The 27,684-nt window shown below is 39.4% G+C and overlaps 2 protein-coding genes across 10 annotated transcripts in view; both read left to right on the plus strand.

The window, feature by feature from the left end:
* SGMS2 (sphingomyelin synthase 2) overlaps window positions 1–11,211 on the plus strand; it is a 44,443-nt gene extending 33,232 nt beyond the window's left edge. For all 7 annotated transcript variants that reach the window (XM_075032587.1, XM_075032595.1, XM_075032579.1 and 4 more), the window contains one exon: window positions 125–11,211. In XM_075032587.1, the coding sequence (XP_074888688.1) occupies window positions 125–328 (204 nt within the window). In that variant the 3' untranslated portion in view covers window positions 329–11,211. The remainder of the gene's footprint in view (window positions 1–124) is intronic.
* Window positions 11,212–12,108: 897 nt separating this feature from the next.
* CYP2U1 (cytochrome P450 family 2 subfamily U member 1) lies at window positions 12,109–27,563 on the plus strand. 3 transcript variants are annotated; one of them, XM_075032540.1, is made up of 6 exons: window positions 12,113–12,934; window positions 18,140–18,772; window positions 22,792–22,953; window positions 23,940–24,107; window positions 24,532–24,655; window positions 26,950–27,563. In XM_075032540.1, the coding sequence occupies exons 1-6, from the start codon at window positions 12,490–12,492 to the stop codon at window positions 27,029–27,031; spliced, it is 1,614 nt and encodes a 537-aa protein (XP_074888641.1). In that variant the 5' UTR covers window positions 12,113–12,489; the 3' UTR covers window positions 27,032–27,563. The 3 variants fall into 3 exon arrangements, with proteins under 3 accessions (XP_074888657.1, XP_074888641.1, XP_074888649.1); XM_075032548.1 differs by having other exon boundaries at window positions 24,532–27,563; XM_075032556.1 differs by lacking the exons at window positions 23,940–24,107; window positions 24,532–24,655 and having other exon boundaries at window positions 12,109–12,934.
* The last annotated feature ends 121 nt before the right edge of the window (window positions 27,564–27,684 follow it).

Below are 27,684 nucleotides of genomic sequence, written 5' to 3' on the forward strand. Positions count from 1 at the left end.
TCATCTTTGCAGAAATGCATGCAAATTACATTTTTGTAGTTGTCTTGACTCAACATAGTTGATTATAATGATTTAAACTGATTGTCTGTTTCCTTTTTCTCTTTACCTACTTGTGCCATTACAGACTTTAAAGGTCTCTTCGCAGACAAATTTTCTGTCTCGAGCATGGTGGTATCCAATATTTTATTTCTTTGAGAAGAATGTGCAAGGCTCTGTTCCTTGCAGCTTTTCCTGGCCGATATCTTGGCCTCCCAGCTGCTTCAAATCTTCATGCAAAAAGTATTCACGGGTTCAGAAGATGGGAGAGGACAATGAAAAATCTACCTGAAGAAAAGGAGGAAAGCATCTGCTCTGTTTTTTTACCAAAACATTAATGCTGTAACCAAAGCTCTTAAGAGGACTACACTGTAACTGAAGAAGTGGACCAAGCTTCTGTGCAATTGATTGGAAAGACAATTGTAGACAAACATATTGCCATTTCGTATGTTTTCCTATCATCAGGCTGTACAGACCTGTTCTACTCTTCAGTGCTAATAGAATGCACCAGTGATGGGATTTTTTTATTAAAGAAAAAATGGAGCAGGACTTTGCTTTACTAATGAGATAGAGGCCAAAGACCACACTAGCACTTTCATTACTAACTATCACTCATCCACAGAAGCACCCAAAAGTCTCATCTTCAGAGTTCTGGAGTGCGTAAGGGCAAAAACATGCTAAAATGTAAAGGCATGATATCGGCATATTTGAGGCATATAAAAAAAAAATAACACAATTGTGGGAAGTGGTTTGTTGCATTATTCTTGCTAATGAAGGTAAGGCCTTTGCGTGACTGGTACAGCTGGAAGCAAGTCTTGACTTTTTTTACACTCTGTGGGTTTGAATATATTATGACCCTAAAATACTACTTACCACCATTATCTCCCATATATTCTACTATATACCAATTTTTACATTTTTTTATTAGTAATTTTATATTTAAAATGTTGTGCTACCTGATGACTTTGCAAATTAGGAATAGCTGCTAACATCAGAGCTCAAGGAACCTAAAACTTTATTTTTAAAAAAGGACATTGTTTCAGAGTCTAGATCTTTAATTGCAGTTTGGCCTTGTGTATATAGCTATACAGTGCCTATCAGTGTATGTACATGCATATACACACAAAAGCACATACTGTTGTGTAGTTAAACACATATTAAAACTGCTTACTGGAAAGAGTGATCATACATAATTCAGGCAAAAGTCCTACAGATCTTACCTGCTTGAGGAATGCAAGGCCAGGTCCAAAATGGGGCTATATTTAAAATAAACATTTTAATTTTAGTAGCTCTCTCTTGCTGAAACTATGTAGCAGATTTGTTTGGGAGCCATAGTTCTGCATTGACTTTCCTTTTTACCTATTGGCGTGTTTCTGTGACTTCAAAAAAACCAAAAAAGTGCCAAGGTGCATACCTACAACAGTAGCATTTCTTCAATTATTACCTAAACCCATTTCATATTAAATGACACTGTGGTAGAACTCACATGCAGATTCCTTTTTTCCCAGGGTTTTGTGCAACTGACATGGCTTTAAGCAAGCTGGCTGAGAATGTGGGAAATTACCATGGCAAACATGTAACAAAATCACAAATTAATTAGCTACCTGGTTCTTGTTGGGTTTTATTGTTTTGTATTGTTGGGAAAGCAAAGTAGAAAATTAGCATACCATGTTTAACCATTTATGTTCTGTAATAATTTCTGCAGTTAACTCAATTTTATTTTCAAATCTTCAGTAAAACCCCATAGCAAAGATAAAACTGCATTAAGTGTTGAAGTGATACTAATATAAAGGAAATGCTGCTTATTTTAAGACTGTCTTGAACTGAGTGACAAGTGTGAACATAGTTTAAATAATGACAACTTGTTTTTAAGAAGTCCAGTTAAAGTTACAAAATGCAATATGGAGTATTCAAATATGATTTTTTTTCAGTTAAGGGGATCAGTTGCTATGAGTTGTACATAAGAATATTATTAATGTGCATTTCAAATATTTTTTGTGCATTATCAAAGTAATACAATAAACAATGTTCCTTATAATACATCCTTGGTAAAACTTAGTTAAGAAAGAAATTCTGCTGATGTTTGGTTTTGTTATTTAAAATAAGCTTCTTGGACTTCTATAACATGCCTCTGGAAGTTGTGTGTGTGGGGGCATACCTATGTTTCCATTTGCTTGCTCCTGGCAGACCTTGAGCAGCTAAAAAGCCAGTATCAAAACATATATATGAAAGTCCTTTTTCTGTATCATATAAATGAATCTGTTCGATGTCAGTCTGTAAATCTCCCAAGATACTTGTTACATCAGTACTACTTCATAGAGCATAATATCTTTTTTTGAAGCTGAATTCTAAGCTTTGTGATATCTTAAATATGGTCATGTTAAGCCACTTGTAGTAATACTATCTTTTAGAAATTGTGAATTAATTTCATTAGTGGTAACCGTGTCTTGAAAATAACATGAAAAGCATTCCAGTAAGGAGCTTAAACAGTGGGTTTCATCTGGTGGCTGAATAATAAATACTTTGATAGTCTAGATAGCTAATTGTCTGCATAACCACCACCATGTCTCAGTGGGATTTCTGCAATATATCTGCAACATAGAATTACTTCATGCAGGATGAGGTGTTTGGTTTTTTACACTTATTCCTGTTTTTGAAAGGAAAAAATATGAAAGTGATGATTGAGCCAAGAAAAGATTAGGCTTTTGTTGGGCCTAATTCAGCCTTCCTTCTACTGCTGAATTTGATAGAAAGTTCTGTTGTAATAAAAAGGAAAGTTTAAATGGCAGCCCTAGCTCAAAATACTTGATTCCTGTTCTGGCTCGGCCCTCCCTTAAGTGCTTAAATTTTCTCCATTGTATCAAAGCCCTCAAAATGGTGTGTTTTAATTAGCAGAAAACCCCACTTCTCTACTCTCTCAAGAGCTTTAAATTGCTTTTGCAAACTTGGACCGTATAGATGTTTAGGCCTATATGTAAGGTGATGAAATGGGGTAAGTAATGGTATATACTAGTGCTTACTGCTACAGTAGTTTATCCAATACAAACCACAGCCAGTACATAAAAATTACTAATTTTAAGAACTTAGTGATCATTGTAGTTAAATACTATGAAGCTGAAAACATGCTTTCATCCTAAGAGGAAAAAGGATTGCAGTGGGTAAGAACAGGAGAAACTTAAGTCTTCACTTAATTTACTGATCACTTGATTGTAGGCTTATTTGGATTGTATATGCCCAATGTTATGCAGTATGTCACTGTAATTACTTTTTCCTGGAATTACAATAATAATCTTCCTTACAGATGTCACATGAGCTGCACCTATACTGTGACTATAAGTAAAATGCTGCTTCTCTCTACTGAAGAGCATTTACCTGCTGAACTTCCCTGACACTTAAAAAAAAAAAGACAAGGCACTACACTTTTGTACACCTGGCGTATAAGTTGACTTGGATGCTGTTGGGTGCTTTGCATTTATAAAACAACCTTTCTTAAATGCCTAACCTAAATTTAAAACTGGATTTAAAAGGTTAACTTGAGCATATAAAAAAATGTGCTGCCATGTTGTCATGCTACAGGTGCCTAATTTCTATGCCAGAAATGATTAACATATACTTGAAACAACTGTAAATTGACATTTTTATGGTACATGCTTAGCACTCCCATGTGGACGTAAATGGTACTAAATGTTAATCATCATAGCTATCTTTCCAAGAAAACAGCAACAGGTGGGGTAATAGCAAAAAGAGCTGTGCTAAACGTTGCTATGAACTCTAGTACTGGATTTGCTTCCCTCCTTAAAAAAAAACCACCCCCACCCCCAAAAAAACCCAAAAACAAAAACGGGGGGTGGGAGAGAAGGAAGGGGAAAAAAAAAAATCAAGACTGTATTTATATGTTAAAATACACTACCTTCATGTAATAGAGAAATAAAGCTCAGTAATGGAGATGCAACTGGGAAGTATTTTAGAAGATGAGAGAGAATTCTCTTAATTAGATTATGGCAAATCCACTTATCTGTGTCTTAAATCAGAATCTGTTCAAACTCTGGCTTTCTCCCATCATTAGTATCTGGCTAGACAAGTTATCCTAAGTTGTTTGTTACTAACCCAAATTCCTTTTCTCATTTCAGTAGATACGAAGTATGATTTACAGTTCTAGAGACCAGATCCATTAACTTCAGTGCAAGGTGAAGTCTTTCCATTTACTTCAAATGAACTTTCCCCAACTCTTTAACTTAAAAAAACCCCAAACTATCTTAAAGATTCATGGGGTAATTTTAAGAACATGTCCAATCTATCAGATGTACTGGAACCATTTTTTCCTTGCTGGCAGACTTAACAGCTGTAAAGCTCCACTGTCATCTTGATATTTTTACAATGTGTGTTTTGGACTTATCTAGAAGTCTTCTATAGGCACACAGAGTTAGAGTGATACTGTAAGACTGCTGAATTTAAGTGTTCTATACCAGGCATTGTAAAATCAATGTCTTAAATTCAGTTACTGAAAAAGGGGTCTTGAAAATAAATACTTCTGTTGGACACCATTTAAATGAGTGTTACTGTTTAAGTGCACGTTGGAAAAATATCCTAGCATGCCACTGAAGTAACTTTGCTTATAAGTTAGCCTTCATATGCTATTTTATGATGCTTCCTAGTGTCCAAGAAAAAAAAAATTGTGCCGAGAAACTGAGAATTAAGACAAAGGCTTTTGTTCTAGTATTTACAAGAAAAGGAAAGATGAAAACATTGAAGTAGATGGTGATCATATGTTGCTGTTTACACAAAATTGAGCTAAAACTAGACCTAACTTTTAAGTAATGTAGAATTATATTGTTTATGTGTAATAGTACTGCAAAAAAAGCCTATAAGGAAACAGGCAGTACTAAGCACTTCATTCTACAATACAGATGTGTGTCTGTGTGGTGGATTGTGCTGGTTCTCATCCATAACTTACAGTATAAAAATAAAACCCAACTCAGAGTTGCTTGGAGATTTTAAAATACTTAAATATGATTAGCAAACTTCCGTAAGCTGTTCCTCCAAGCTGTCACTAACAGTTGCTAAAACAAGAACAAAGTGTTGCAATGCTTAAAACATAATGAAGCTTTTTTCCAGTTGGCTCAAGTTTCCATGTATTTAACCATTTGATTAAATCTTACTAATCTAGAAAGTAGCACATAAGAATTTCAGGCTAGGTACAGGTAATGTATATTGTAGGAACAAATTCTAGTTCTGAACTCATATTTTATTTCAGTAGATAATCTTTCCTAACAAAACACTTAGAATGCCTGAATGATGTTTTAAGATGAAGTAATGATCTGTGCAGTCTCTAGTGTGTATCTAAAATACTGGTGTTGAGGATTCCTTCTCTCCTGGTGGAAATTAGTGCTTAAAAACTCAGGAAGATATGACTTGTTTTCAATGAAAATATGTTAATTGATAAGGACTTGGAGTTTAGCAAATATTATGAGAAGTTTGTTTTCTGTGGCTCTCTGCTGTGGGCTAACCTTTAAGTTAGAAGATGCAATCCAGGTAGGAGGAGAGGGCAAACCAGCTCTTTCTGGAAGCAGTAATTTGTGACTTTTTGAATTCAAATTGCATTGGCTGCATGCTACAGGCAGTCTTATCCGTACGATAGTGGAAAAAAAGATGCTGTATTATACTATTACAGTGTTCGCTCTTTCAAATGATTCTGTATTGTTTGGCCCAGCCCTTCCCTCAGATGTGGAGTGAATGTTTTTGTGCTTTGCTTGCTGTATGGTTAGTCATAACTGGTTTTAGTTCTGATAAAGGCCAATGGAAAAAATGTAGATCCATTGTATACAGTGCCTAAGGTGTTTTTAAAGTCTCTATGCATGGGTTTCTTGTAGCAGAAATACTCTTTCAAGCTATGCCTATACAATATTAATTTAAGCTCTTGTATTTGTCCTCTGCGTAATAAGGTCTTTAGGAAGTTCGCATTTGTGAAACTGCAAAGACTTATTACAGAAGAATCTCTTTTGTGCCAATTGAGATTGATTTTCACAAAACAACTTTGCTGAAATGTGTTTGAAGGTAACTTTTTGTTTTTTTAAGAAAAAGTGGTCAGAAACTAGTCTGAAGTACAGGCTTCTTGAGCAGCTGGTGACCCAAGCACTATGCACATGTGTGTGGGGAGGGGTCTCTGTGGCATAGGCAATATTGGGTGCAGTATACAGAGGCTTCTCTGGGAAGATAAACTAGGTTGTACTTACACATTAGGCTGTGAGCCAGCTTTCCTTGTTCTTTTGAGCTTCTTTCAGACTGAGGGCACAGTACCAAAGATGGCAATCGCTAAAAAGTGTAGTGAAGATCACTTACTAAACCAGAAAACTATGAAAGGGGCTGAAAAGGCAGACCACTGTAAAACCAGTCAGAGAGCTGTGTTCTAATTCAATGGAGTATATAATATGGTGTTACTTCAAGCATGTGAATTGCATTTAAAATGAGTGGGTCTGTTTACTTTTTTTAATTAGAGATGGCATGAGTGCTGAGAATACTGAGGAAATTTATCTCCCTGCTTACTTTTACCTCTACCAATGAAGTGTTTGTATACAGACCTTAAAAAATATTGCTAAACTCCAACCCCTCTTCCATTTTGAGTACCTTGTTATTTGTGCTTTTTTACTGCTGTAAAAACTGTTTTTGCGTTCCACTTTTTTCATAGCTTGTTGCCGCTCAAAATGCTACTTACGCTTTAGCCTAGGTGGCTTTGGGCTCCTGTCTTACTTTATCTGCTTCTGTTAACTGCCTTTTCTAAATGGCTCAATACAGAAGAGTAGGATTAATGTTTGAGAAGGCTCCAAAATTAATACTAAAGCCAAAAGGTGTTCTTGTCAGACACATCTTTGCACACTTTGAAACTTTGAAATTATTTTCAATTATAAACCCTAACATCCTAGGGCATAGTTTTTATCTCAGGAATCAATTCTTACTCTTTAAATGTTTAGTACATTCATTTGTGTTTATTTTTCTGATTCAGGAGAGCATGTGTGAGATGTGAAAAAGATAAATCCTGGCAGTTTTGTGAGGTCAGGGTCACACCAAGGAACCTGAAAGTAAAACAGGAAAGAATGGTTTGACAGCTGCGGTTCTCATGCTTTTCATATGACTTTGAGGAGAACTCTAAAGACTTCTGTAAAAACCGTATAGGATGTCACTTTTAACTGCAACATGCTTTCATCCTCATTGGCTGACAATTTTTCTTGCATGATTTCTCCTAAGTTGAATCCGTAGCTTTGTACATTAATTGGAGCTGTATATCCAACCTGGGAAAAACTAGGCAAGAAAAGCTGTTGGCTGCTGAGGAACCCTAGATGGTAATATAGGAATGCTGTAATGTTTGCATGATGAGGAGTTAATACATGGCCTTTTTTTTTAATAGCTTTAGGGTCCAGTTCTGCAATTGCTGTACAGCATAATGTTACAGTAATAAATGATACTATTTAGAGACCTTCTGTGCTGCAGTTTGTACTGATGTTTGCAAACTGGACCTCATTTCTACATAAATTGTTCATAAATAGCAAGAGTTGGCTTTTATGTTGCAAAACTTTCAGGATGATGTTTTCTAGCACTTCAGCTATTTCTGTTAAGTGGATGCCAACTGAGTGTTGTGGTTTGCTGTATACTGAGAGATACTAGAGTTGTGATTTGTAAGACATTTGCAATATGTGTTCACTCTGTAAAAAAACAAAACAAAACTATTGCACTAGCTGTACTTTAAAAAAAGCAATAATGTGAGCATCTTGTAGCTTTTATCTCTAAAGGTGCTATCTGTCACGATCACTTGCACTGTTGACCATGAATTTGGTAAAAACATGTTAAAGAAATTGTCTTATGTGGTTTACTCAGCACATAAAGTTGAAACTTTTTATGGTCAGCCTGCGTACTAACAAATGCAATACTTTGTTGGACTACTTACTACCACACATATCCTTAAAAATCAAAAACCTATGTCCATTTGTGGTGCTAATGATCTCTTAAAAAATACCAGGAGCTCATACTCTATTCTTACCCATGAACATTAAGGAAAGCTGTTGTGACACCTTTTCAATAAAGCAAAATTTCTGTACATTTTAAGCCTGTTCCAAATGCTTTTTATATAAATAAGACCCCTTTCTATTTCTGTTTTATATAAAAACTGCAAAATATTATAGTAAGTATTTTTAATGCGGGAAAACATTAGGAGTGTATATGGGTCTAGACTACATGTCCAAGATTAAATTTTCATACATGCTTAGGATAGCTGATTTTCTGAAACTTGGTCTAAAATACAAGAATTGTATTGGGTAGGATTAAGACATAGGCTAATATTTTAAAAAAAGAAAATTCTCTGGCTTCATCATCATTGTTTTGAAGCCTTGGAGACAAAGAGGATGTGAAATGGACAAAACTGTATTAGAAGAACACTGATTATGCAGTATAGATCCATCTTTTGCTGAAACTTCTGAAAAACAAACTTGTGAAGAACATGACCGTGTAACCATTTCTAAAGAACAGAAGTGGAACTTGACATAATCATCAAGGGAATTCATAGTGGGACATCATAAAAACACGAGAGAGCCTTAAACTACAATTGTTTAGGTTGTGGAACAGCAAAGTAATTTTCTAGCTTTGTTTCAAAGCTTCAGAAGTAACCTTCTCTTAAGATGAAAAACTACCTTGTGCCTTCTGTTGCAGAAAATATTGTTGCCTCCCCCCCCTTATGATTTTATGTTGCATATAATGAAGGACAGTGCACTTGAAAATCTTTTCGAGAGGCATCTTTGGGCAGCAGTACCTATACTTTCTCTTCATGGAGAATACAAAGCCTCTTGCTGTTGTTAAAGGCCCCTTACTTATCAACTTGCAGCTGTAAAAGTACCTGCCTGCAACATGTTTGGAAATCCTACTATAGTCAACTCTGAAATAAGTATGATGCTCTTAATTGGTATGGACAAGTGAACATGCAGAGTGGGTGCCATGTCCAGGTACACACTGGCAAGCGAGCAGGGTGCATGTACAAGGGTACGATCTGGAACAGTGTGGCACGCTTCCTCTTCTCTGAAGTAGTTGCACCCTGAGGTTTTGGTTACTAAACCGCTATCTTTCATATACTGGAATAAGTTCTCTTGAATCACTTGCACCTAGTACTTCAAGAAATAAATGGGCTTCTCTAAGATCTATTTCATGGAACTTCTGTGTCTGTGCAAAGAATATTTCAGGTCTAGAGTAACTTAATTTAGAGCAGAAAAACCCCCACCATCTAGGATAAAAGCAGGGCTGGCTGGGTTTTTTGTTGAGTGAAGATGGATAGTCTAGTAACAGTAGCCTGTATTGTGTCTTGCTACTTGTCTCAGGCTTGCTTTAATAATAGGATACTTGGAAGAGTAGAACAAAGGTAGAACAAAGTAATCCGTAACAGTCCTAAGCCACATTGAAATACAACTTTCCTATCTTTTAATTACTAGATGCTTCAGAGAAAACAGGTTGTCTTTTTTAATTTAATGAAAAAGTCCAATACTTACAGAAATATTAAGAGATAAATGGCTGCATGTTTAAATGCCCTGCAGAAATGAAACCTTTGCGATCATGTGACGCTCACTTGACTGAGAGCAGATTTTTAGTGTTGGCATCTGCTGTGAGTTATAGAAACATGTTTGTCAGTGCACTAGTCTCAGAACTTTCAAATATTTTCAATATTCTTTTTGACAAGGAGAGCATTTTTTGTGAATAAAGTGCCTGTGGAAATAAAAATCCAAAAGATGCCTGCAAGCTTAAATAAAGCATACAAAAACACAGCCCGCACTTGAAGAGAATGGTTGCTAACTCAACAACTGTATAGAATAACTGGTCAACAGTCATAAGAGTTGATAGGATTCAAAGGCTAAGATAAAGTTTGAGAAAGGAGAATATTATATTGCTTTTGAAAGTGTACTGTGTTAAACTTCCAGTGTTTCTGCTTGGGCCTTAACTTTGTAACTTGGTTATCTTTAAAGAAAAATGAGTTAATTTGAACTATTCTTTTTGTTTTGGGTTTTTTTTGTGGGTTTTTTAGTTGGTTGGGTGGGGTTTTTGGAAAACACTCATTTTAATGACAGTCTTTACTCTGGTGGGGTGTTTTCTTTGCTTGTTACATGGAGGTTTTTTACCTGTTAAAAGTAGAGTCACCAAATGCTTTGATTACTCAATTTAGGGCAAAAGAGTTTGAGGAATGGATTTTCCTTAAGTGCAGAATTAAAGGGGGGTGGCTTTTATTACACTGATACTAGGACTGAGGAGGAATGATTTCCAAGGAAAGCATTATAGTGCTAAAACTTGTATACATAGTTATTTGGGGTATGCAGAATGTTAGTAAAATACTTGGTTATATTTTGCTGTTAATTCTACACTTTTAAAAAGAGGCTATTGGTTCTAATTTTTATTGGAAAAACTGACTTCAATGTTGCAACAACTTCTATTATTTTTAAGTAGAAACATCCATTTAATGACACTTCAGAGCAAAGTTCACATTTGATCAGTAAATTCACCTACAACTATGAAAGTAGTTTCAATTTTATCAAAATAATGTGAAATTTAATCTCTGGGCAACCTAGAATTGGCCATATGCCACTGAAACCAATCTTTCAACTGCATATGGAGGCAAGGAGAGAATTTCTTTATCTAGTGCTACTTCTCAACTAGACTGAGAAGGAAGTGAGGCTAGATTACTCCTCTATAAAGAAAACAGGCAAAACCAGTAATGTGTTTCAGCTGTGCTGTGAATAATTTAGCTGCTTATTTTCAGACTGCAGAACTTAAACTTTCCTTGAGACTCAGATTTAAAATGTCTTTGGTTCAGATAAATTTTCACTTGTGTTTTTCTCTGTTTTTCTAATAGATGCATTTTATTGGTGTACATTGTAATTAACCACTGAATTTCTGTGAAATATGGGGAAAAAAAGCTGCATTCTGTTCTGCCAATTTAAATCTGTGATCTTAGTTTTTCTACTTTGTTTAATCCATGGCTAGTAAAATATCCATTTGCTGTTTATATTAGATTAAAGAGACATTGCATCCAGTTGCCTTAATTGCTTGGAGGAAAACTGACCTTGACCATTTGAAGCTTTATGTATTTCTAAAATTCCTGTAACTTCTGTATAATTGCAATAAAACCTTTTTAATATAGTTCAGCCACTATTTTGAGCCACTTGTCACTCTCTTTATTGAATGTTCAACTATTTAAAAAAAACCAACACCCTTTTTAATGGGTAAGCACCATTTTTTCTTTGCCTTTTTTGGGGGGGGGGCGGGGCTGGTCACTTTAGAGGTGGTGTACTTCTGCCCACAGTGCTGCTTTTTTTCTTTTTCGTGAGGGTATATCAAGAGTGCTTACTAAAATCATTGATGCTGTAGCAAATAGTTTGGAAGACCATGCAGTAGTGTTTTTCAACATCTAATTACCTTTGTAGGGATTAAATTTTGGGTTGTTGATCAGCTGGAGAAAGTGCACTAAGGTGTACTTCACAAGGATGGGGAGTTACCCTGAAAACCAGATAGGGGTGTTTTGGTGGTGTGTGCTTGTTTTGTTTTTTCTCTTTTTTTTTTTTTTTAATGGAGAGGAATAAGAACTAAAACCCTCTTTCCTCTAAAATTTAGGTCCAGCTCTGAGGAGTGTCTCTGTGCTGTTCTGCATTTGCCAAGCAGTTAGTTACCCTAGAGCTGGGACATAGTTCCAGATTTGTCCATGATTCTGAAAACAGAAAATTTTGGTGTATTACCTGGAAGTGCCAGCTTTTGTATTTGGGAAGGGGAAGAAGGATCATCTGTATTTCTTTTCCTTCTAAACATCACTAAAACTAAATCTTTGCATAAGGGACATTTGAAAGTAAGTCCTATGAGGCTGTGAGAAGCACTCACTTCTTTTATTTTTTCACCAGCTGGCCATGTTTAATGACCTCTTTTAAACTAGGACTAAGTCTAACCCCAGAGTCAGCTTTTGCCAACCGAACGGAACACCCACCCCCTGCAGGAGCTGATTTTGCATTTCACCGTGTTTAACAAATCCCTCCCCACTCCCCCCCCCCCCCTTCCACTCTGCAGCTCCCTGTCTGTATTCCTGCCCCAGCTGTGAAAAAAAAATAAAAAAATAAAAAAAGCTGGCGGCCTGTGACAATCTCCCGTGAGCTCCGGGCCGCTTTTCCTCCCCATCCACCTCAGGTCGGCCGCGGCGCGGCCGCAGCCCTTCGCTCTTCGCTACCGGCCGCGGCGGCAGCGGAGCCCGGCCCCGGGGCGGACCGCTACCCGCCCACAGCCCCGGCGGGGACGCGGTCAGGGCGCCGGCAGGCCCGGCCTCCCCTCCGCCCGCCCGCCCCCGCCATCTTAAGCCGCTACGCGCCGGGGAGGGGGGCGAGGGCGGGGCGGGGAAGGAGGAGGAGGGCGGCGGGCCCGCGGCGGGGCGCGACGCCGCCTGAGGGGATGGCGGCGGCGGCGGCGGGCATGGCTGCGTGGACGTGGCTGCTGCGGGCCCCCACCGCCACCGAGCTGCTGCTGGCGGCCCTGTGCTGGCTCGGCTGCTACTGGCTGCTGCGGCGGCCGCGGGCGCCGCCGGGGCTGCCGCCGGGCCCGGCGCCCTGGCCGCTGGTGGGCAACTTCGCCTTCGCCCTGCTGCCGCCGCCGCTGCTGAGGAGGTGGGCGGTGGAGGTGCGGGGCGGCGGCCGCGGCTCCCCCGCCTTCTCCCCCCACGTCTTCCTCACCGGCCTCACCAAGATGTACGGCAGCGTCTTCCGGATCTTCGTGGGCAGCCGCCCCTTCATCGTCCTCAACACCTTCGAGGCGGTGCGGGAGGCGCTGGTGCAGAAGGCGGAGGCGTTCAGCGACCGGCCCTCCGTGCCCATCGTCCTCATGATCACCCATAAGAAGGGTAAGCGCCCCGCGGGGGGCGGCTGCCGGGCCGGGCGGCGCAGCCCGAGCTCTGCCGGGGCTGGCGGGAGGCGGCGGGGGGGTCCGGCGGGTCCCGCTCGGTGAGCTGCCGCGGGCTTCGCGCCCTGCCAGGGCGGTACCTGGCAAGAGTATCGAGCGGGAGCTGCGCCGGAATTTGTAAATACCAGCTGTGAGTTACGGCCTGAACCATCCGCTTGCTTTTTTGCTCATCGCGTGGGTCCCTTGCCCTGCCGGCGGCGGAGAGCGTGGGGAGACGCTCGCCCTCCCGGTAGGTGACCGTGCGGCACCCTGTGAGCTTCGGTGTGCGCAGCGGGCGACATCGCCGGGATGCCTGGTCCCTTCGCCTCTGTTTGCGGTCAAAGGAACGGCCAGTCTGTCACCTAGGGGCTTTCTGGTTTTAGTTGGGAGAAGAAATTTCGGATGCTTTGGCAGCCGTACGGAATAATTGCGCGCTTCCCCAGTTCTTACCAAGGTAACTCCTTGCGGAGTCCCGTTGCTGCGCAGTCCGCGCTGCCTGCATGCGAGCTGCTGCCGCTGAGATGTTTGCAGGTGCGTTATTCTGCTTGTCAAAACTCACTGAGCGCTTTTGTTTTGGTTTTTTTTTTTAATAGGTCAAAGGAGAGTTTACTAGTTTTCACAGAAAAGAGGGCACGGGGAGTTTAAACACGTGATGGCAGTATTGCAGTTAGAATTTCATCATGTTTAGTCTTTAGGTCCGTTACAGATCTCAGTGTTTGTGGAAAATTACCTTTCCTTTTTCAGTTTGGGAGAGGTAGCCTAGGAGGCTTGTTAACGTGCTAACTGTGTTGTGAAATATTTGGGGTTTTTTTTTTTTTTTTTTGGAGGGTAGAGAAATCTATTAGTTAAGCATTTGAAACTTTTTATCTTCAATTTTTTACTGTACCAGAATTGACCCACTAAAGATAAGGGAAAGCAAGGGACCTAGATCATGTTTATTAAAAAGCAATCAGGTACCATTGCTGTAATAAAAAAATGAATGATCAATGATACTAGTTTAATGATGCTGATCTGAGACAGATTGTACTGGCATGTAGTTGTTGTTATAGTGCATGAATATTTTTAGGTACAGTACATTTAGCAAGGACTGGGGGAGGAAAGGGAAAGAGCGGTTAGACATTAGATCAATTTTAGCAGTGCTGTAAAATGGCATGTTCCGGCTCATGGTGGATTTCTTTTTTCTTGAATGCTGTGAATTTTGTCTGTTTCCTGTTGTCTGCAGACAGTTCTCAGACTTTTTGAATGTGGTGACACAAGAGTAGCCAGTGCAGTTGGCAGCTTCCATGGATGGGTGCTCCAGGTGAGTCAAAAGTGTCAGGAGCCAGCTGTCCGGAGCATGCTGCAGCACTGTGGCAGGGATGTTACGTTGCTTTACATTTAGTTTTATCTGGAAGGTCACCAGAGCTGCGCTCAGGCACAAGGACTGTAACATGAGAGTTGCCTAGTTGTCCATAAAACATACCGAGCTGCTATTTATTGTTTACATTAGCTGGTGCAACAAGTTGAATTGTTGATGTGAGAGCATTGTAGAATGAACCACAGGGGTAGTGTATTTTGAGTACACAAAGGGAAGACTCAGTGAACATGGGCAGTGTGGGCCTGCCTGGCCCCGGTGCAAGTAGGTTCTCCAAAAGCCACTGGAAGTCGCAGCTGCTCTTAGTACGCTGGCTTGGGTTTAGTGGTGGCATGTAGGAGACAACTGAACCTCTGTGATGCTGTATTTGTCCTACTGGGAAGGCAGTTGCTGCAGAACCGGTGGCGTAAGAGGTTTTCTTTTTTTTGTTTTCTTTTTTTTTTTTTTTTTTTTTTTTGTGGTATAGGTGCAATGTAAATCTCTAACCTCAGTTTTCAGATACTGTCCATAAGAGCTCTGGGCTAACAAGTGTTTCTTTTTGTGTGTGGTTCATGGAGGAGGTGGATGGGTTACAGCACTCAAACTGGAGGCCTCAAGTTTGGTCTGGGAGCCTCCCACACTTAGTTTTGGGAGTTCATGGGTGAGACTTTGCTACGGATCTGGGCAGTGACAGTAATGTTCATATGTACTAGGAAAGGAAATGATAGAAGCTGGATGATTGTGTAACTTCAGATCTATTGCTCACGACTTGGGTACTATAACAGTGGGACGCTTTGGGTCAGTAAGCATCCATTTAGGATTCCTACGTATTCATTTTGTAAACAAAATACCTGGTGTAAACCTATGGGGCTATTTTCATTTATGTTACATTTTCTGTTGTAGTTTTGTCTTTACCCTGAACTGACCTGCTGGGTATGTTATGGAAGAAAGAAAGGCTTATCTCAGCTGTGTGTGGCTCTGTTGTGTATAGGATGCAAATAAAATACTGTGCCTGGGAGACAGCAAGTAAAAGTATCAGAAATGGCAAGTACTGCATTTCAATAACTGAGTAGCAAAGAAGGGAGGCCTTTTTGGCTGGATGGGAGGTGCAGTGAGAACTTAAGAGAGAGGGTAGAAGTCAATTCTTAATCAAAGGCTTCTGCACATATGCCTGTGGGAAGAGAAATACTGGACTGGGGGAAAAAGTGGTTTTTGGTATTTTTGTTTTAGTAAAGCATTTTTGTGTCCTGTACCTATGAGAGGTAGCAAAGATTCAACCTCTAGAGTGGATGGAGGTTGAGTGATCGTCAGCCTTTATGGTCCTGCCCTGTGCACATCCAGATGTGGACATCAGAGAACACAAAAGTTGTTAGATGTTGTGAATTCTGTGTTTGTCAATGTTCCCAGTATTGTAGCTACACTAAAGCTAGCAGTGAGAAACTGGGAGGGTGGGGGGTGGAGTTAGTCTTTCCCAGAACTTGCTTCTCATAAGGATTTGAATTTTTCATGTAAAAAGGGAGCATAAAAACAAACTTTCTGTTTTTCTGTGTGTTTGTTGTTTTGTTGGTTGTATTGAAAGGTTTGCATTATCAGTTCACAGAAATTAGCCCCCTGTAACGAGCATGAAGTCCTGGTTATTCTGGGTTCTTGTTGCTTCAGAATTTATTATTGTATTCGGCGGGGGGGGGGGGGTGGGGTGGTTGCTGGTTTGTTTTTTTAAGAATACAGTTGTCTGTGCTGAGTATGTTGTCTTTTCAGGTCATGCAGAGATTTTCTTTGAAAACAGTGAAGTACTATTCCATTATTATTGCCTGGCAGTGATCCAGTTGGCAGTTTTCTTTCTTCTCTTACCTCTGTTATTCTAACTTTCTGCTCTTCTTTCTCCTTAATCTGTCTCCTGTGTTATTCTTTCCCAATTTGCAAATCAGTTATTAGTATTCTGCAATAGTTCGGGGTTTCGGGACTTCAGAAGACATCATGCTGTCCAGCCATGCCCTGTGCAGGACTGCTGGAGAGACTCTTTGAGTGTGGAGATGTTTGTTGTTGGTGTTCCCCTTCCCATTGTGGCTAGGAGAGTCATCTTTACTTTCAAGACAATGGATCTGTTTTCTTTTATGAAGGTATTTGGATCCTAAAGCTAATTTTCCTAAAGACAGAAAGGGGAAGAGATTGTGGATGTATAGTCTGTTTTGGAGATATTTGTTGTGGGATAGAAATAGTGATAACATTGTTTTGTTCCAAGAAATCCATGTTTCTTCCCCACTCCAGTCACAAACCCTGAAAACCCAAGTTCGTTCTCGGCCAAATTCAGCCCTAAATAAGTCTGTATTTTTCACCTACCCTACTTGAGGACACCAGTGTTACCAGGAAACATTACTTGAGAAAGGGAATCTGAAAAGTTCTTGGTTCTGTTTTTAAAGTGCCAGGGAGTAGACATGTGAGTAGATTTCGTAAGGAATGTCTTCATGCAGAGAAGATGAAGTTCAGCTGATCCTCAGCTTCCTCTGACTCTTCATAATGTTCTGCTTATTTTGTTTAGGGCTTTTGAAACTAGGTCCTGTGTTTGTATTCTTTAGTCTGTTGTTGGTACGAGTAGATACTGTAATCAGAAAATCTGGCTAGAAAGATTACCAGCTTTATGTTACACTGAGGTATTCATACCTTTGGGATTGCAGACCCTTCTGAGTACAGTTATCTTGTTTACACCTCTACAGATTTCTGTTTCTAGCTATAGATTTCTTATTTGTTTATTTTTCTTTTTGCGTTAGAGGCTATGAACATTAAGTTGTGATAGAAGTGTGGGTAATGTTAAGTATTGAAATATGGTGCATCTTTCTATTGCTAATTTATTATGGCCATTTTTCTTTCTTTTAAATTTAACATTAAGATTTGCAGTTGACAGAATAATTGATGTTGCTTTTATAAAGTAACTTTTTATTTCCAGAAAAAACCCAGATGTCGTGTCACTTTACTAGAAGAACAAAGGCAGAACTAGCCTGTGTTTTGATGACTTTAAACTTTCTCAGGTTAACCATGGAGTACATTAGAAATAGCAGGTTGTGTATTTTGTTACGCTGCAGTATCTTTGGTGTGGCCTGTTAATTCAACAGAAGAGATGTGTTTGTGTTGGTAAGGGAGCAAAAGTTATACTTGAAGCTAAGGGATTTAATTTAAATGGTGTTTCATAATGACACAATTGTGCAGAACATGTGCCTAGAGGCATCAAAACTGTTGAGATGCAAATCAAGCAGGTTTTTGCCAAGTGGCTCTGAACCTGTTTTCACCTTCCCAGTTTGTTGCAGCATGCATATCCTCTATTTTTATTATAAGTTAAAGAAGAACCTTGCTTGTAATAGAAATATGTACACACACAAACAGTATTGAGAAGTTTGTATAACATGAAGGGAAAAAGAAATGCAAACCCGTTTGTGTTTTCATATCTTCTGTTCTGTCTCACTGAAGGAATTTCTGTCTCTGGACACGGAGGAGAAAAGGCTGTAGCTAACGTATGTCCCAGAGTAGCAGTTCCTACAACATGGTTATCATTTGTAATAAAGCATCTAGGGTACCCTTTCTCCATCTATTAGTGTCTTGCAAAAACTAATAAAACTATTGATGTAACTGTTATATTCATTTCACTGATTGGGAAAAGGAGGGACAGGATTTCCCAAAGCTATTATAAAGAACCTTGTGTTCTTCCTTTAGCTCCTAGCCCAGTGCTTGGGATAGATATGTATTGTTTCTCTCTCTTCTGGCTCTTGGGTTGCAGCCTGTCTAACTATTTCTTCTTGAAAACAGAGCATTTTGGTTTCAGACTCTCCCTTTCTCTTCCAGGTGTTATTTTTGCACCTTACGGCCCTGTCTGGAAGCAACAGAGGAAATTCTCTCTCTCAACACTGCGTCATTTTGGAGTAGGAAGACACAGCTTAGAGCCTAAAATCATTGAGGAGCTAAAGTTTATAAAGGAGGAAATGCTGAAGCATGGAAAGGATTCATTTAATCCCTTTCCAATCATTCGCAATGCAGTGTCCAATGTTATCTGTTCCATGGCCCTTGGCAGGCGTTTTAACTATGAAGATGTTGAGTTCAAGACAATGCTGAAGAACATGGCCCGTGCACTAGAGCTAAGCGTGAACAGCTATATGATCCTGGTCAATATCTGCCCTTGGCTGTACTACCTTCCCTTCGGGCCTTTCCGAGAACTTAGGAAAACAGAATTAGATATTACTACTTTTCTAAAGAAAATAATTGCACAGCACAGGGATACACTGGATGCAGCAAATCCCAGAGACTTCATTGATATGTACTTCATTCATGCGGAAGAAGAAAAGAACAACAAGGAGAGCAGTTTTAATGAAGACTACCTATTTTTTATCATTGGTGACCTCTTCATCGCAGGCACAGACACTACTTCCAATACATTACTGTGGTGCCTGCTCTACATGTCTCTCTACCCAGAAGTACAAGGTAAGACTATTTTTATTCTAGGTGTTTTATTCCAGCTCTAGATGGATATTCAGAAACAGAAGCAAACAGCAACATTAGAGAAGTCATTTGGAGTGCAAATACTACATGTGTATGTGTAATTTGAAACGTTGATATGTAATTAGACATCCTCTGTCCTGCTCTGCTATGATGATCTCTAGGTTAGTGCTATATTAACTATCTAAATGGCCCTTTAGTCTATGAATTTCTTCTGTTTTGGGACAACTTTATCTTTGCCTAGCAATTCGAGGGAACCTTAGCATGTTTCATAAGCTTTGGCAATTGTGGCATTCCAAGCCTATAGTAGTGATACAGGCTATGTGATATGCGCAGTGGTAAGGTCTGCTTTTATGTCTCCCTGAGCAGGGAGGTTATTGAGCCTGGCGGCAGAGTCTGGGGAAATAAACACTACCCACTGTAGAGGAAGATCAAATTAGAGACAGCTTAAGCAAATTGGACTTACACAAGTCCACAGCGCCAGCTGGTCAATGTCATTGAAAGGCCTCTCCCCATCAGTCTTGAATGGTCATGGCAGTTGGGTAGGTTGCTGATGATGCGGGGGGGGGAAAGACACATGGAGCACGTGGCTGCAGAGGAGAGGCAGAAGGAACTGGGCTTGTTCAGTGTTAGGGAAAGATGACCGAAGTGAGACCTTATGCTGTCTACAACTGCCTGATCAGAAGATGCTGAGATGGAGGCATTCTCCTCTGAGGTGTGCAGTGGAGGGAAGAGAGACAGCAGAGACAGTGTACAAGAAAATTCCAATCAGATACTAGGAAAAAAAATTGCTCTATGAAGATAGCAAGGAGTGCAACAGATTGCCCTGAGAGTTAACAAGAATCTCCAACTTTGGAAGTATTCAAAACTCAGTGGGGTATGACCCTGAGTAGTCTGATCTACCCTCAGAGTTGAATCTAACTTGGAAGATGACTTTGCTTTGAGTAAGGGTTTAGATCAGATGGCCTCCAGAGGTTCATTGCAACCCAAATTAATTGATGGTGCTATGAACTGGTTACTGTTTGTGACAGAGTTCTAGAGAATTACTTGTAGATTTTTGTGGATATGTAAAATACCAGTGATGTTGGAAAGGTTACAATATTAAAATAGTACTTGCTAGAGTTGTATTTCAGGACTTCTTAGGATAAATTTCCAGTGCCAAAGACTTAAAATTAATTTTGGTTAATTATTTTTTCATACTGAGTCTTGTTATAGTACATGTGGACACAAAGCCAGCATTTTCTTTAGAACTGTTCAGCAAATTTAGATGGTTGAATTTAAGAAAAATAAAGAAATTGATTTATTAATTTATTAGCAGCTTCTCCTAAAGTCCTACACAGCAGCTGATTTCCACTAGAAAAATTGTCGGGCATATGCGGACTGCAAGCCTTGTCAGGGTGGACAGATTCTACTTAGGTAATTCTACCTCAGTTTATAGTAGTGAAGCATTTCCCGAAGAGACCACTACTTGGCCCAGACTTCTTGATAACCTGGAGTGAAGAAGGGTAAACCTCAAGTTATCTAAGAACAATATAAACCTGGAATACTTTTATCAAATATTTGAGATTTTGCGGTTTTCATGTGCTGCAGCTGCTTTGCAAATAAGTAAATAGATACTTGTTTACAGCACCTCTCTGTCTGGAATGATCTCTTTAAATAGGTCAAGATCATAGTTTGTTGCACAGTCAACCAAATTGTTGAGCAAAGATTGCAAAATAGGGCATCAGTTCAGTGTATGGGAGAGAGAGTCCACTGGGGACAAATGTAAAATAAAATTCTTATTGTTCTCTTTTTAATGGTTGTATGTTATCAGTGCCTGACTTGATACACAGTTACATGAATTAGATACGTTCTGAACTACACAAATGAGATCTAGAAGAGTTTTGTGTTTGTTTTTTTTTTTTAACCCCTTTCCCTACTGTCTGGTACTGCACAAGTGTGCGCTAGTCAGTTTTCTTTCTTCTGCTGATCTCTAATAGTTGTATTGCCTCTTTCTGATTTCCCTTTTCCTTATGCTGTGGCTGTTGTCAAGCAATATGAATAAGCTCAGTAGTCCAGAGTGTATCACTCAGCTATGTAATATAATTCTCTTAATTCTAGTATCCCATTTCATATGGATTGCTTGGGAGTCATGTATAGGCCTCTTTTTTTTTTTTTCCTGGTAATATACTTCTCTTATCCCCTAAAGGAAATACCTGAATTGCATAACTTTTAGCAGTAGCAAATGTTACAGACACTTTCTGGAAAGGCAAATGAAGGGCTATCAGGGGAAAAAATCAGAAAGAATGTATTTGTCTGTGGAAGCCAGTTTTGCTTTTTACATGGAGAAGGAGAAAGGTGGGTGTGTGCATGCGTGCATATAGGGAGGCAGTGGGGAGTATTTGGTTTGGTCTGTTCCCTGACTTGGTTTTGGTCCTTGACTTCTGAAGATCTGTGAGATTTTTAAACATATGAAATGTAGTGGAGCAGTTCAAATAACATGCTGTTAGTGGAGAACTCTTGAAGTCTACATTTTTGCAGTTGGTAATGTGAGCAGCAATTTGGCTGCTTTCTGTATAGTTCCACATATTTTTACAGACTCCAAAGAAATGTTGTCCCGGATAAAATGCTGGTGTGACATTTGGAATGAGACAGTCTCCTGAATTTTTTTTTTTTTTAAATATTGAAAACTTTACTCGTTTAAACTACTGTGGACATGCATGCCTGAATACAGGGCTATAATGTGTCATTAAAAAAAAAGTAGCAAAACCCCACAAAGCAGGTACTCATGAGCCACACCATTAGCAAATCTCTTGCTGTTGAGGTAATTTTTACTGTGTTCCTCATGTGAGAACTTGTTTTCCTAGCAAACCCAGTAGGTGGCAGCAACTGATCGTTGAACACTGTACGATAGTTCTGAATGCTTCTCTGAAAACAGAATTTTTTTTGCATTGAGCTTTTATTTAGTCTTGAATCAGCGCTAAGAAGAGAAGAGAGCAAAACCTCAGAGTATCAGCAGTGTGGGTTCTGAATCTTGGAAAAAGCAAGCAGGACAACCACAAAATATTCAGGGTATCAAGGGTAAAAAATGAAAACTTTTATTATTTTTGATTAAAAGTTAATTTTGAGGTCTCCTCTTTCAAGATTGTCTTTTGCTGTGTAGCCAGATGCCAAGTTCTCTGGAAGAAAAGGTGCATCATCCTGTACATGGGTGAAGCAAATCTTGGAAGCTTAAATGAAGAGAATTACTTCTACGCCGAGATGAAAGGGGCAAACAAATATTTTGACACTTTGTGTTTCACATGAATGAGAGGGGAGATAAGCTTGTTAACTTCTGTTTTTCCTTTGCAGAAGGGCTGTTGGGGGGGGGGAAAGAGCATCTGCTGCTGCCTTTCAGGGGAACTGGGAAATAGCTGAGTTTAGGTTCTGTGGATAGAAAGTAGGAAACAGCAAGAACAAGTTAAATGGCTTCAACGCTTGCAGTAACAGCACCAGAATTCCTCCTCCAGAATGAAATATCTAAAGCAGCTGCATGAAAAGCTTTCCCATCTCTTCACCACCTTTCCCAGTTCTGAGAAATGGATCTCCCCAGGGACAGAGGCCAGCTTGGGCACTCACTGCATGCGGTCTCTTTTTGTTCATTTTTTTTAACGCAGGCCAGAAGCTTGATGTTTTCACCATTCAAACTACTGTATAGTTAAACTCTTACACTAAGATTATGAATACATTTGGGACTGGAATAGAACTTTTCCTGTACTTTTCCAATACAAAAGTGCTAGCAATGTCTGTCATCCCAGTAGCTTTACTCTTGACAGTTGTCAAGATTGCACTTGGTGGTTTTGGTCTTAATTGAGTCCATTCTTAAAGGTCATAGTTATTTCAGCTAGGGATCACATGTCTTGTAGTCATTTTTGACAAATCTATGTGAACAATGAAGCACAGGGAAAAGAAATTGAGATGATGTCTTCTCACATATTGTGTATATTTTTTTAAATTTTTTTATTTTTCTCACTCCCTTTGAATAGAGAAGGTTCATGCAGAAATTGAAGCAGTTCTAGGACGTGACAAAGTTCCCTCTCTTACCCACAAGGCTCAAATGCCCTTCACAGAGGCAACCATTATGGAAGTGCAGAGGATGACTGCGGTTGTTCCCCTTTCTATCCCTCGAATGGCCTCAGAAACTGCTGGTAAGCATTTGTAGAGACTTGTTAATACAACATTTCTTTTGTGGATGAAGATCCAATGGGACATCTAGTGAGAACTGACAAAGACCTCATTTATCTATTAGACATGTAACCCAAGTACGTAAAATGCCATTTATAGAGAGTAGGTGGCCTCTGTTTATGCAGCATGTCTGACCTAACATCCAGAAGTTTTCTCACTTAGAGCAGTTTCTTTTCTGGGGGTCAGCTTGTGTTGACTGATGTGCTTAGCGGTAGTTGGCAGCTGAGACTCCACCTTTGTATCTGAAACAGCAGAGTTGCTTTCGGCCATCTGACACAGAGGTCTGAAAACACCAATTCGGAACAACTGGTTTGCTAAAGCTTGAAAGGCTTATACCATTGAGCTCCGCATCTACAGAGAACAATAATAAAATCCTTTTCCAAGTCATCTTGTTGGCTATATGTTTTCATAAAGATAGCTGAACACTGGCTAAAGTGAGTGGGAGGTAGCAATACTTGGCTTTCAAGCCCAGTACTGAATTGATCTGCCTTTTAAATGTTTTGGCTTGCAGGATAGTGAGGTGCAACAAGCTGAAATGAGACTAGTCACTTCAAAACCCTTTTGTGATAACAGTTCAACACCCGTCGCTCTTCCTTACCTCCACCTTCCTGTGCTGTCACAGAGCCCCACCACAGTGAACAGGAGGAAACAGGGTCACAGCACTTCTATGCAGCAGAGTTAATTTCTAATGATTGCTGCTGCCTTTTCTCTGCAGGAAACTGTTGGTGTAATTTGATGTCTTTCCAGCTGCTCTGGCCTGCATGATTCTGACCCAGGCAGGCTAGCAGAGATCACCTTTGCCTTAAGCTCCTGCTACATTTGCAGCCCACAGCTAGGCATCTGTATCATTTTTGTGATGTCTTCTAGTCATCTTTTTAGTAAGTCTAAGTCTCCTATGTTTACTTCTAGCAACTTGTCAGATCCTCTGTCTCTGTGCTTTTGTTTGAAGTGCTGCAGGGTTATACTATTCCTAAGGGCAGCGTGATCGTGCCCAACTTGTGGTCAGTACACAGAGATCCTAACATTTGGGAGAAACCAGATGAATTTCAACCATCAAGATTTCTGGACGAAAATGGCCAGCTAATTAAGAAAGAGGCATTCATTCCTTTTGGAATGGGTAAGATATCCACATGCAGTCAGTAGCTGGTTGGGGGTGGTGGTGGTTCAAGCGTAGGGCCTTGGAGGTGTTGAGATCTGAAATTTGTGCATAGGATCAGCTACAGAACTTGTTTTATTATTACAGTTGGTGGCTTGTAAAATGAGCTGCATTCCTAAAAGCTCCAGTTGCCAGGCAGAAATGAGAAATGATGAATTGTTCTTCGATAATACTTTTGCTGTGGATATAAATGCTGTTAATAGGAAGCAGTACAACTGAGCAAGGCTAGACTCAAATATGGGAGACCAAAGCTTCAGAGTTCATAGGTTAATAGTAGCTTGAGCCTTTCTGCGTTTGGAGTATGCTAGCACAGGAATTGCATGTGTGTTGACAAATTGATCAACAGTATAAAACCAGTAATGTGTCTCTTCTAACTGTTCTTTAGGTAAACGTGTGTGCATGGGAGAGCAGTTGGCAAAAATGGAGCTGTTCTTAATTTTTGCAAGTCTAATGCAAAGTTTTACCTTTTTGTATCCTGAAAATGCTGCAAAACCATCTATGGAGGGAAGGTTTGGTCTAACTTTAGCTCCCTGTCCATTCAATATAATAGCTTTGAAGAGATAATATAACATCAAAAATGATTAAACAATGAAATACTGCACTTTTAAAATCCAGCTTTATTTTGTTTCCAGCTTATTTTGTTACTTTCTTTCCAGAAAAACGCAAACTGGATAGGCTTTCATAGTCAGTGAGAATGATACATTTACACTTCTGGAAAGAGAAGGGTTTTTTTGTCAGCTGTTGCATTCCACAAATGAACTGACAGCATAGTTTGCAATTTGATATTAAAACTTGCTGGGCTTAACCCCTCTGTCTATAAACTATTACTGTCAGTTTGTAAAATATTATGGGAGAATGGTCCAAAACATCTGTTAATGCTTTAGCAAATAGTAATTGTTATTTTGGTAAAAGCAGCATGTAAACATTTAATTTACCAAATGAGTGAAGGACATCATCTAATACCAAAAAGATCAATGAATGAGAGGGTGTTAGCATTTTCTACGTAAAGAAACATAATAACCGAGCTTAAGTAATGACAAATACTTTTTGGAAATTACTAAATGATACTTCTTTTTAACCTTGGAGGATTCTTTCTTGCGAGTAACTCATAGGTGTAGATGAGATCGAATCAGTCTGGATTCCTGGATCCAGACATTCCTGACTATCAGGGCTCGCTATAAACAAGCAGGTACCAACTCTGAAAACCCAGGCTTGGAGGCCAAATGAATCCTTGAATATACCATGTTCTTAACATGAAAGGAGTGTGCAGTGTCTGGATGCAGAAGTTTTATCTCAGAATATAAGTGAGAGCAGATTTCTCTAACAAGAAACAGCAGAAGTCTGTTCTCTCTGGTGCCAAGCAGACATTCAAGATGACATCTGTGCTGCCACTTTGCATTTGCTGTTCTCCTCATGTCAGCAGTGGCTGCAGTCTGGACGAGACCAACACCCCGCTCATCAGGGAAAACTACGTGCGTAATCCCAAAGTTGGGGCTTGCACTCAGGTTTTTCATTTACAGGCAGTGTGGACAGTACTGCCACAACCTGTTTGGTTTTGGGAACTGGAGTCTTACTTGAAATACAGCATCAATACAGCACTACAGATGTAGGTCTTGTATGTTTAGGCATGGAACATGAGGAATCTGACAAACTTGAGGTTTGAGTAGAAAGGCTTTCTTTTTGTTATCTTCCATATAGAGTAAAAAGATCTGTAGTTCATACAATATTAGTGTATCAGTACCTTACTCTTTTCACGTGCAAAAATTTTAGAGCTGTTTACCGCTATCAAACCAATAGCCAAGGAAGCCTGTTGTTGATTGTTTTGGAAGGGGGCATTCAATCTTGCCTTTTATTTGAAAGATCTCTCAAACATCAAAAGCGATCTTTTGGGGGACATGTAACCCTTAACCTTTCAATAATCGGTCTTAATCATCCTTAAATCTCTTCATAAACCTTTTGATGTAGCAGAATTTCATATCAGATGAAATAAGTACATATGCACTCTTTTAAGGAAATATTCCCCACCCCACCCCAGCCCCCCTTGCCCCTCATTGGAGATCTAGAAAATACTAGCAGTCCTCCTAATGTCAAGTTTACAAGACTGGAATGTGAAATTGACTGTAAAGTGGAATTGGGTATTCCACAGCAGAAAATAAATCTAAACTGTAAAAGAGTCAACTCTTCAGCTTTAAATTAACCTCTGTTTTTGTCACTTTTTAACTTGAAGTTTTAAAAGCCAGGTAGTGCCTAGCAAAGACTGTAAGATAGTTATTTTGGATTTAAATTAAGGTTTTCTGTTAGCTGTTTTGTATAACAGGGTGGCTGTTATAATTTCTGAATGATGTATTTCGTTGGTCAGGCACCCCACTGTTTGTGCGAGAACTTCCAGTTCTTATATAGGCTGACTTTTCACCTTATAGGTTAGCCCGTGCTCATGTTAAATTTTTTCTTCATATGAAATTTTCGAAAACCCCATAGCACAATAAAAAGTTCAGTTTGGTACCAGCACTAGTAAACTTGCACTAAAAGCTGACAGTATTGGAATAATCAGCACTTATTTCTTTAACTTTGTATTGTCCAGTGAATAAATAGCTTCTGTACAGTTGGGATTTTTGTCTGGAAATCCTTAAAATGGTATATGCTTAATTGCAAAGCTAAAATTAAGTGCTGATAATATTTACTTTCTGTTGAAATGCCTCTTTAAGCAACATAAAGATGTTGGCGTGCAACTGACGGCTTATGTAAAATACATGTCCTTTTAATCAATGAGGACACATTTGAAAAGCACTTTTTTTTTTTACAGATTCCAGAGAAGACACAATTTGCATAATCCCCTAGTATGTGGAATTGTATATATTTGTGCTCGTTTTGCCTGCTGGGTTTAGTTTAAAATGTCACCTTTGAAAACTGTCCTTCGAAAATTATTCTTCTACAAATAGTACTTTGAGATGCGGGTTTTGATGGTACCTATAATCCAATGCTGCCGAGTGCGACAAGCTAAAAATACTGATGTGAAGGTGCAGCCATGTCAATGTCTGCCAGAATGCAAGATGCTGTTGGAAATGACGATAAAGACCTGCCTTTCATGCCTTCCAGATGCACTGAAATTTTCACAGGATGCCATGAAAGTAGCTAAACAATAGCATAAAAGCAACAAAATGTTTGTGGTCTTAAAAGTGTGTTGGCATCTTTGGTAAACTGTAAGTAAAGTGGTAGCAGATTTGGTTTATGTTTGTAAATGTATCCTTCCCCTCCCTTTTTTTAGCAGAGGAAGCATCTCAAATGCCTTATTGAAAAATGGATGTTTATATAACTGGATGGCTATTTCTGAATGCTGAAAATGTCTTTATTTCTAAAAAGGACTTCAGACTTTGCTTCAGTGTAATTTTATTTTTAATAAAGTAATTCCCAAGTGTTTGACAGCTTTGCATAGTCATTTTAATGAGTTCCACTTGTTGACTGAGCTTGTGGTGTTTGGTGTTTTACATCTTGCAAAGAAAGCTTTTGAGTGAGAAGATGTTACAAAATGTTTTGGATG

This window comes from Buteo buteo, chromosome 1, assembly GCF_964188355.1.
Source record: "Buteo buteo chromosome 1, bButBut1.hap1.1, whole genome shotgun sequence".
NCBI classification, from domain to species: domain Eukaryota; kingdom Metazoa; phylum Chordata; class Aves; order Accipitriformes; family Accipitridae; genus Buteo; species Buteo buteo.